This window comes from Carassius auratus, unplaced genomic scaffold, assembly GCF_003368295.1.
Source record: "Carassius auratus strain Wakin unplaced genomic scaffold, ASM336829v1 scaf_tig00215565, whole genome shotgun sequence".
Classification (NCBI taxonomy): Eukaryota; Metazoa; Chordata; class Actinopteri; order Cypriniformes; family Cyprinidae; genus Carassius; species Carassius auratus.
This window is the reverse complement of record NW_020528142.1, coordinates 2,228,192-2,239,682: the sequence shown is the minus strand read 5'-3', so window position 1 is coordinate 2,239,682 and position 11,491 is coordinate 2,228,192. Positions and strand designations below refer to the sequence as shown.

General features: G+C 40.3%; 1 protein-coding gene across 3 annotated transcripts in view; it reads right to left on the bottom strand.

The window, feature by feature from the left end:
• Nucleotides 1-876: 876 nt before the first annotated feature.
• LOC113095005 (zinc finger protein 827-like) overlaps nucleotides 877-11,491 on the bottom strand; it is a 28,823-nt gene continuing 18,208 nt past the window's right edge. Inside the window, exons 2-4 of one of the 3 annotated variants that reach the window (XM_026260605.1) lie at nucleotides 8,833-10,047; nucleotides 4,842-4,927; nucleotides 877-1,840 (exon numbers count right to left, since the gene is read on the bottom strand). In XM_026260605.1, the coding sequence (XP_026116390.1) occupies nucleotides 1,277-1,840; nucleotides 4,842-4,927; nucleotides 8,833-10,047 (1,865 nt within the window). In that variant the 3' untranslated portion in view covers nucleotides 877-1,276. Of the gene's footprint in view, nucleotides 1,841-4,754; nucleotides 4,928-8,832; nucleotides 10,048-11,491 lie in introns of all 3 variants that reach the window. The other 2 variants (XM_026260604.1, XM_026260606.1) reach the window with 2 other exon arrangements.

The following is an 11,491-nucleotide window of genomic DNA, read 5'->3' as shown; positions in this document are numbered from 1 at the left end:
AGTTTCATATGAATATGTGCAAGTATGTGTGAGCTATACATCAACATTTCTGACTGTGTTCCAGGGGGCGCCGTAGAGCCCCTGTGCCACGCCCGGGTCCCAGCCTCTGCAGGCTCCTAAAGGCCACAGATTCCAAAGTGTGCGCAAATTTTCAAGAGTTTTTGAGTATGTTAAGGACCCCAAAAGCCCCCACAACTTTGACGAAAAATTTGAATACTAAACCCTAAATAGCCAACTTCCTGTTGGGCGGAGCCTATGATATGCAATACAAAAGTTGTTTGGATTGATGAGATTTATATGTGTACCGAGTTTCATACGTCTACGAGCAAGAATGTATGATATATGGCCCTCCATATTCCAGGGGGCGCTGTAGAGCCCCTGTGCCACGCCCGTGTATCAGTCTCTGCCCGGCCCTAATGGCCGCAGGTTCCAATCTGTGTGCCAATTTTCAAGACTTTTTAAGCACGTTAAGGGCCCCAAAAGCCCCCGAGACGTTGGAAAAAAAAAATAATAATAATAATAATAATAATAAAAAATAATCCTAAGGAAAACAATAGGCCTCTCGCCCTTTGGGCTTGAGCCCTAATAATAATAACAAATAATCCTAAGGAAAACAATAGGGCTCTCGCCCTCCAGGCTTGAGCCCTAAATAATAATAATAATAACAAATAATCCTAAGGAAAACAATAGGGCTCTCGCCCTCCAGGCTTGAGCCCTAATAATCCTAAGGAAAACAATAGGCCTCTCGCCCTTTGGGCTTGAGCCCTAATAAAAAACAAAGCAGATACAAGAGGGTCCTCGCACCTCGGTGCTCGGGCCCTAATAAGCATAGTCTAGGATATACTTGTTTATTAATTCTTAACAGTCTAAAGCCAAGTGTATCCTCTGTGTCAAGGAAAAAGGCACTGAATTTACATGTAATGCCTTCAACAAGGATTATAACTCACTTATCAAAAAGTCACTGACTTATGATATTTTTATGGCAGCCTTTGAGCCTTATATATGTATTTTTTAACCTGTTAAAAACTGACAGAACTATAAAACAAACAAACAAACAAAAAAACAGCATTAGGTATCAAGAAGGTATTATACAGCTATAATAAACTTTATTGAATAACTTTATTGAATAAGAATTAATCATGCAGACTCAGTCCTGCAGGATCTTGGCTTTGGGTTCCCATCAAGAAAGCCAAATTCTACTCCCATTGCCAACCCATAATTATATTAGCACTTCATTCATCCTAAATGTAAGGAATTATGGATGAATCAAGCTGGTTTACATAATCAAGCATCTAAATCTATCACATTTCCCTTTTTCATTGTGGTTTAATGGAGATTTCTTACCTGAGAGCTTCATGAGGAGGTCTGTAGCCGTCTTGGTGGTGATATCTGGGCTGAAGAGCGAAGCAGCTATAGGCCCAGGGCCCGGTGGACTGGATTTGAGCCCAGGCAGATCTAGGGAGCTGCTGCTGCTGGGTCGCTCCCTACACAGGGCAAAGGGAGACATTACAGACACATCCCTCTCCTGGGGTTCCTCCTTGATCTGGACGTGGTTCGAGGGTTCTGTAGGGGAGGCCAGCAAACGACCGTCGGGTTGGCTCACAGTAGGAGACGTGGAAGCATCTGTGTTCATGACCTGATCACCAGCGACTCCACCGTCCCCCATGAGCAAGCCCTCGCCCTCCTCGGTGTCTGTGCCAGGTTCTTCCTTGACTTTGAGGTCGGAACGGGGGAAGTGCTGATGGCAACGCATGTGCAGCTTGAGGCTAAAGTGGCGGGATGATGTGAAGGGGCAGAGCTCACACTGGAAAGTCTCTCCTCTGTCTTGGTGCTGATGGACCTGTGATGAACAAGAAAAGATATTAGAAAAAACTGTGCAAAAAATGCACAGAAAGAATATTAGGTCCCACTTTTTATTAGGTGGCCTTAACTACTATGTACTTAGATTACAAAATAAGTACTTACAGTATGTACTTATTACTGTATTGAAAACCACTTTTGCTGCTATTGAGGTGGGATACAGGTAAAGTTAGGGACAAGTCTGGTTGCATGAGTAGGTGTAAGAGTGGGTTAAGGTGTAAGGGATGGGTCAACAGTGTAATTAGGGGACAAGTACCGAATGCATTATTGTATCCATTAGCGTACTTCTTCTTCCGCCACTGATTCTATGGCAGTCCATAGAACTGAAAAAGTTGTGAAATTTGGCACACTGAAAGATGACAGTCTCAACATTAACCATAGCAAATTTGGAATCTCTATCTCAAACTCTCAAGATTCACTCATGTTTATGCCTATGCTTATAACTTTGAACCATAAGGAACAGAAGAAATATTCATTTTTCCTCTGAATCCTTGGCTCATGCCGAGTGGAATGAACACCAAAATTCAAAAATCGTAAGGTACATCTTTTTCGTTATTTTAAATTGTTCAAAAAACCTACTTTTACAAACTCGTCCCAAGAAGGTTTGTCTGATTCTCACCAAAATTGGCTCAGATCAACTGCAGATCTTGCTGGCAAAAAGTTATGGATTCTTTAAACCATTTTCGTATAACATGTGAACGAATTCAACGAAAAGCTTGCAAAAATGGATCTGAGGCTGTATCTCCAAAACGGTTTGACATATTGAGACCAAACTTGGTGTGTGTCATAACAAGCATGACCCGAGACTACCTGTAGTGTTTTCTGCACTGTTTCACCTAGTGGTAAGGAGAAATGAAAAATTTCTATTTTTGCTTTTAAGTTCTGTATGGTTTGACCAAAAATCACAAAACCAGTCTCTTTGGATTGGACCATTAGATTGGATCATGCCGAGTCAAATGATACCAAATTTTTCCATGTCAGACATTTTTGTATTGAATTTTGTAGTAAAATTCTATATTTTACAAACGCATTGACGTATCATTACAAATCTTGATATGCTTCTTCGGCACCATTCCCTGATTGTACACAAAACGTTTGGAGGCAGCGCCACCTTGTGGTCAAAAATTTCTAAACATTTTAATAACTTTGGTTTAGACTAGCCTATTTTAATGAAATATGAAAATCTTTTGATAGACTCGTTGGATTAGGCCGAGAACATCAATAACCATTTTTCCATAATCGCCATTTTGATTCATGTTGAAAACCTACTTTTTCAAACTCCTCCTAGACATCAGTCCGATTTTCACCAAATTTGACTTGGATAATCTTCAGACCAAGCAGGCAAAAAGATATAGATTTCGTGTCGATATACGAACTGGTTTTTATTATGTGCATCAACAAATATGCTGGAGAGATGACAATCTGCATCTGAGGCTGTATCTCTGCAAAGCTTTACACCAGACTTTGTATGTGCCATTGTCACCTCACACTGACCAGGCCACATCATTTTGGTAAAAGTGCCACCTATTGGTAAAGATTGATAAACCATTCATTAAGCATTAATTATGAAATTTACAAAAATGCTAATAGTTTTTGATTGCATTAGCCTATTATAATGAAACTGATTTCAAAATATTCCTTGGATCATGCTGACAACATAGATACCAATTATGCCATTGTGGGCCGAATGTCCTGTCTTCCATTGTGATTTATGTTGGAAACCTACTTTTTCGAACTCCTCCTCGACCACTGGTCCGATTTTCAGCAAAATCGAATCAGATCGTCATCAAAAAGTTATGGATTTCATGATTTTTTTGTATAGTGCTGCAACAAATTGGCATAATGGCAGATTATGTCTGAGGCTGTATCTCTGCAACACATTGACTCTGGATTTCGTGTCGATATACAAACTGGTTTTTGTTAAGTGCATCAACAAATATGCTGGAGAGATTACAATCTGCATCTGAGGCTGTATCTCTGCAAAGCTTTACACCAAACTTTGTGTGTGCCATTGCTACCTCATACAGAACACATCACATCGATTTGATAACAGCGCCACCTATTGGTCAAAAGTGATAATCCATTAAAACATATTACGAGAAGTTGTGTTTAGGATTTTTCAGCCATTTTGCTTCAAATATTCCTACATGTGCTTCAATTACTCATTGTTGAATTTGGTCTGATGCTCCACGTCATGCATAGCTCCTCATCTTGCCTTTGGGGTGCTTGGCCCCTTAATTGCAGCTATATTTATAAATGTAATTACAGAAATTAATTACAGATGTATTTACATGCAGGTATTTTTAAAAATATAAGTTTAATGTAAAAACATGTAACTGCATTGTATCAAATGATTAATTTAAATGTAAGTACATAGTAGTTAAGGCCACCTATTATAAAGTGGGACTGAATATTAAAATTAAATCCTTATACTCTCTTTTAATTAATTAAAGTGAAAGTGAGCATACATTTATTATACAGATTTTTTTTAATATATATATATAATGCAATAAGATGCAATAAGGCATAAATGGCCTCTCATCTGTCTCTGAATGCTGTGGACTGTAATGATTTACATTCAATGATATGTAAATAAACAATTTCTTAACTTCTAAAACCATATTTTAACATGTCTATTCAATGTTTTTATCTGCAACAATATATTACTTTTGAATTACCTTAATTTAAAGGTTTTTCCCTGCAAATATTCATAAATGTCATTAATTGCAATTAGTTTAATTATTTGTTATATTACCTACTAAATTTGATTAAAATATTAATTAAAAGCCCTAATAATTTTGCATCATAAAAAAATCTGCATCTAAAGGCGTTATGATAATTAATCTCATGTGATTTATGTCACAAGCATTTCTGCTTCCAGGGATTGAAGTCACCTTCATGTGGGACTTGAGATTGTCTTTACGAGCACAACGAAAGGGACAGAGGGGACACTGGTGACTTTTTAAGCCTGTGTGGATCACCATATGTCTCTTCCAGTAGCTCTTTCTCTTGATGACCAGACCGCACACTGGACACTGAAAGGGCTTCCCTCCATCCTCAGGAGAACCTGCAATAAATAAACAAAGAAAATCCAAATTTATATAAAATACATGCATACAGTGTTTATACTAAAAATTAAAACCACAATTTAAATTTGTTACTAGTGATATAATGTTTACAATGATGCCACATTATTAGATAGCCCTTTGGCATGCAATAACATGTAAGTTAAATATCCTTCCACTCTTGTCAACCTTGCATCTATTGGTGTGAATGAAGAAAAAAAAAGTGAGCTATGATTACCCTGATCAATGCTAAAGACTCCTCACAAAGGAAGCCAATCACAAGGATGTTTTTAGTAAGCCGATTATTGTTGTTGGCTCCATATCCGGTGTCCATTAGGGCTTAATTGGTCTTATTAGAAGCTGGCATGATTGCATTATAAATTCTACGAGGGCCTGTCAGGATGGCTTCATAAGTATTCCAGTCATGTTCCTCGAAAAACATCTGGTAATCAGTGTTTGGTGAAATTACCGCGCTCAGGCATTCATTGACCCGGGGTGTAAAACTTCGAGACTGCCTATTTGCAACAATAAACCACCATCTGTGGCTCAACCTCTCCCGGCGAGATCACTGTGGAAACTGCTCGTGAGGTAAAAAGACTGAAGGTCTTTAGTATCAAAAGAAAGGGATAAGGTCCGTTAGCTGGTTTCTCAGATTTTAATGTCCAGTCGGTATTGTTTCATAACCAGAAAAAATACTCTTCACATGACCGTCTTATAGATCTTATATTCACAAACAAACAAAAAAGTCAGATGAAACTTAATTATGATTTTAATGGAGGTGTTCTTATTTAGTATTTAAACTTTACACTTCAAAATCTGTCATATTATAGCTGCTTACAACATAAATATCTCCCTGTGACATTATTCTCTGTGTCTGCAGCTCCTTTGGGTCAACCTTGATTCCAAGAATTAGCAAAAGATCAGCCATATCTACCCAGGCCTGTGGTGAATGGAAACTCTGATGGTTGTGTCGGCTCTGGAGCCTGACCTAAATTCCGGGGGAATCTGCTGAGATGGTCTCTGACTGTTCAGGCTATGGGGAGCACACACACTGCCGGCCTCCGTTTGGCAGGCTGCACATCCGCGGGAGATGAGCTGGGTCTGGGAACGTGCCGCCAACTCCAGCAAACCCCCACTGTGCTAACAGACCTTTCCCAGATTCTCCAGCCAACCTCTTGCAGACGATGCATGACCTTATGGCACTACTAAATCACTACACAGTGCATTCTTCAGTGGTGTAATAATCAAACATTTAGGCACTGTTACCTTAAAAAACATTTACAGTTCAGAAATTATTCTAATGTAAAAAACATTCTAGATTCTGAATTTCGTAGCATGACATTTTCAATTTATTTACTAATTTATTCATTTTTTATAGCATTTTCTTTTATCTTTATTAATCTGATGCAATAGTTAACATCTGATGTAAATTAAGCATAAATCGAAATATGTTTATACCTTTGCAAATTGCAACGAGTCAGTTCGTGAATTTTTAGCCTTCTTAGATATTGTAAGTTGTGTAAAGTGAAAGCATTTAAGAACATGGCTGAGCAGGTTTCATGCAAACCTCACATCACCAAGTATCATGCCAGTGGATGGAGGGGTGTAAAGCAGCTAAACATTGGACTCTGGAGCAGTGGAAACATGTTTTGTGGAGTGACAAATTACACTTCTTTGTTTGGCAGTCTGATAGAGGAGTATGGCAGTTTGGTGGATGCCAGGTGAACGTTACCTGCCTGTCTACATTGTGCCAAATGTAAAGTTTGGTGGAGCAGGGATAATGGTGTGGGGCGGTTTTTCAGGGGTTCCCCTTACAGTGATGGGAAATCTTAATGCATCAGCATACAAAACATTTTGGATAATACTATGCTTCCAACTTTGTGGGACAGTTTGGGGTAGGTTCTTTTGTATTACAGCATGCCCCATTGCACAAAGCACTTTCCATAAAGATTTGGCTGCATGAGTTTGGTGTGGAAGAACTTGAGTGGACTGCACAAAGCCCTGACCTCAACCCCATCAATCAAACACCTTTGGGATAAACTGGTGGATAAACAGAGTTTTTGAGCCAGGATTTTGGTCCAACATCAATTCCTGACCTCACAAATTGCTCTATTAGATGAATGGGCAAAGATTCACGCAGAAATACTCCAAAATGTTGTGGAAAGCATTCCTTGAATAGTGGAAGCTGTTATAGCTGCAAAGTGGGGGACCAACTCCATATCAATGTCTATGCATTTTGAATTCAATCTCATTAAAGTCCCTTTTGGTGAAACTGTTAGGTGTCCCAAAACTTATAGCGTCCATGTAAGTACAAGTATGTCTTATCAGGTGAGCCTGGCTGCAGGATGGCATAAGATATGGTCATATTTTTGACACAATAATCACAGAATTAGAATTTTGCCAGTGTGATTTCTATTGGTGTGCACAAATAGTCAAATTTTCAATTATTTGATCTGTTATTATTATTTGAAAAAATAAAAACACTATTCAAATTTCCCTATGTGTTGCTTTGCTGGCCATAAATGCACAGAATGATAAATCCTAAGTATGTAAACGAATAGTCAGTTATAACTAAATGCAATGGGAGGCACTGTGTAGCACATTAACAAGTTGATTGTATTTAATCACACAATGTCGTCTGACTCGCAAAGTTTGGAATTACTTTGATCAGCAAAAATCAGCAAAACTTAAGCCCTATTTGAACAGAATTAATATTACCTGGTGAAAAGATATTTGTAATAACTGCAGAGGTTTTTTGTGATCTTAATCACGTAGGAATCGGCCATGTCAGTAATTAGTAAAGTAAAAATTCCCCCGCAAATGAGCTACCATATATCGCTACACTGAGATCCTGTGATGTGGCCAGGATTTGGTGGGGTCGTATATCACTTTTTCAAGGTTTTTGTTTCCTGTGTGTCTTTTCATCCTTCTTTTTCCAAGATTTGAGGCTGCGTTGGAGTGTTTTGATAGAATTTTGGGTGCTGGGTCATATCGCCATAACACCATACAACTATACAATGTGCAGAAAGAGAAAGCTGAAAACCAAGACACATGTTGTTAACACTACGTTTTCAAATCTCTAAAACTGAGAATTTCATAGACGCTGCAGACCTCTTTTTAGTTAGAAAACTTTGGGGTTGAGTCTCAGTGTAAACGGACCAAAACTGAGAGTTTAGAAAATGATGGCTTGGCTGCACATATACGCTCTGCATATCCTCGACCTTGACGACTGTGTAAACATCATGCTCATGTACCTGCCAGTGACTAGCAACCAACCTCCTGTTTACACTTTTATGCGCATACAGTGTTTATAAATGGGCATGTGACATGCGTTTTCAGTTGTGTAGTGTGGACGGAGATCGTTTTTGAAATTCAGTGAAAATGCCAGTATAGATGACGATCATTTTAATTTTAAAACACCATTTTAAAAAGAATACCTACAAGTGTAAAAAGGGCCGAGGAGCCAACTTTCACCTGAGCATGTGAATATTCTTGTTTTTCTCAACATTAACATGTAAAACAATATAAACATAAAAACCAAGAGCCGACTAGAGTGTATGTTTGTTCTGTATTGTAACTGGTACTTGTACTGTTTGCACATTATTAAATTAAAAGAAAACCTTGAGATATATTCGTAACATTGTTGTAGAACATTGTTGTGTATAATGCCTAATTATAAGCTTGTTAGGAAAGGGTGACATGTCATAATGTCTTTTTCATTAAATGTCATTTAAATAAATTAATATTATTTTTTTTATGAGCCCAAATATTCAAATACAACATTTTTGAAAAATGCGCATACTAGTCATTTCATTTTTTTTTTCTACAAATGTAAACCAATCAGAAATGTCCCGCTCAAAAGCACAAAAACAAAAAAATGCATTTATTTTAGGGAACAAACCGTTACCTGCTTGACTGCTGGGCTTGGCCCTTCCCTTGGGGATTGTTGGCAGCAGGAGATCCATGGCCTGGGTTGGTGTGGGCACCTTCTGGTTCTTGTCTAACAGGGGCTTGACATCTTCGGAGGCTCCCAGTACTAATGCCGGCTCTTTCTTATCAGCTAGAAGGTTTCCTGCTGCTCGTGCGGCCACCTCCTTTAGCAGAGCTGCTGAGGAGGTCATGGAAACTAGAGAGAGAAAGGAGCCAGCTGAGGGTTGATGCTCAGATGAGCCCACCTGCTGCTGACTTCTTTCAGACACTTTCTTTGAGAGGGCAGCAAGCGTGGAGCTGGCTGACTGTGGACTGAAGGGTGAAGAGAACGGTTCAAAGCGCACAGCGTCATCAGATCGAGTGCCCAAGGCTGCCATTGAGGAGGAGGTGACTGAAGTGGACGAGGAGGAGGAAGAGGACGATGAGGACGCCGAGGTGGAGGAGGCCACCGCGTTCTTGTCTTGGAGCACGGCGTTGGCAGCTGCTTTTAACTTCTGGATAGCCGAGTCTGGTGATAGGCTGCTGCCGCTGGGAGCCGAGCAACTTGTCGATGGCCATTTATCCGCAACGCCTACCCATACGAAGCCACTGCTGCCTGAGTTAGGGCCATTGCTGGGGCCATATAGGTCACAGGGCTCCTGCTTGACAGTTGCTACAGACGCAGGTGATGCAGAGTTCGAGTTGCAGCTGTTGTTGCTGCTGCTATTAGCCAACCTCCTCGCCAGGGCACTCAGCTGCTGTGCGTGATGCAAAGATGGAGATAGTACCAAGCTGACCGGGGGCGACTCCGGTCCTCTGCCCATTCCACGCCCAGTCAGGTCACCTCCCTCCAGCTTCAGCGAGCCAGCCTCCAGGAGACGCCGTAGGTTGCTGCTGAGGGGTTTGCCCAGGGCCTGGCTGGAGTCTCCGTACAGAGAGGACACCTCAGAGGACAGCATGTCCTGGGTTGAGAGGACCCCACCGTCCAGCCCAAGCAGCTCCAGGGAAGCCCGCTGAACCGGCGTTGGGCAGCCCAGGGAGCTCTCGGCTGAGGTGTCGTGGTCTGGTCGGGGAACATTGTCAGGGGAAACCCGCAGCTCATCTTGCACATCACCGTAGGACGATTCGGAGGGGCTGTCGGAGGTATTCCCAAACCAGCTGTCCTCTTCTACTGATCCACCCTCTGGCCCTCCATCCTCTACCGTGTCCACATCTGTGAAACAGGGAAAAACATGATTTATATGTCATGATTTTATTATTGAAATGCTTTTCCATCAAGACAACTGACGATATTTCATTATCATTTGTTGTATTCTAGAAAGCAAGCATCTTATTGAAAAAAAATATATGTAATGGCATGATTATTATTAAATTCTGGAGGGAAAATCTGTTAGGAAAAAATGGTGACAGTATTGTCCATGTAGCCATTGATTGACCTTTTCCAAGTGAATTTTCTTATTAGGACTAAAATGGATGGTTTCTGAAAAGACAAGCGATAGAATACAATCGAGAGTCCTGGTGAGTATCTGACGCATCCCTCACAAGGCACAGTGGAATAACTTGCTGTCTCTTCTTTTTTCAAGAGTCTAAAAGAGTGTAGTAAAAGGGTTACCATGGTGACAGGCCCTTCCGGGAGGCTAGACAGCAAAGATTAGGGTAATGGAGGTTACAGAACCGGATTAATATTCATGAGCTTGCCGATACCACAAGGGAGCCAATAAGGATAGGGTTAAGGTCACCAAGGGTCATTAATATACACTTCATGTATCAATATTCATAAGCAAAACATTACAGCTTGCCAGACAAGGGCGAACAAAGAATGTGAATATTCCTGATCCATATTAACAATCCTTCCACAAGAGCATGTCAGGAAGAAACAAGCCTAGATGAGGGAGGATGTCAAAACTTATCAAGTGAGGGTGCTCTATGTCTATTCACTTGACCAAATTAAATCCTCACACCTTGGTGAAAGTGCGAGAGAACAAGACCTGGAGACAGCAGGAAAAGAAAAGGCCGAGGACTTGTGACATCGGAATATGATCTGTAAAGAAATTCATTTAAGCATCTTTTCTTTGCCTTTTGCTCACACACATAAAGGCTGGTCTCACCTTGCTGACCCCAACATAAGCCTGGCGAGTAAGCTCTCTGTTTACAGGGAAAAGGAAAAGCCGTTGCCTGGCAACGGTATCCCGTCGACCTGTAGGGATCATTACAGTCAACACACATCTGGCCAGCGCTGCTTACTTTGGTCCAAAGGGGTGGCAATTGCCACGACCCTGTGCAACCATGCACCATGATACTGACAGTGCAGCAGAGCATGCTTCGTAACTCGAAAAAGCAAAGAAAATAAGATATAAACCCGACACACTCACCCCTTGATGTGAATGCAAGTGTGTGCAAGCTAGAGATGTAACAGTATGAAAATTTCTTATGACGATTAAAGTGACAAAAATGTTCATGGTTAAATATATATATTTTTTTATATATTTAAAATATAAATATTTTAGCAAATATAATTTTTTTGTGTATTTGGTGTAATACAATGTTTACACGGTAAAAAAACATTTTCCACATACGCACATTATTGTTGCATTATTAAATTTTGGGTACGAATACATTTACCGTTACATCCCTAGGATCTTATACATGCACGCACA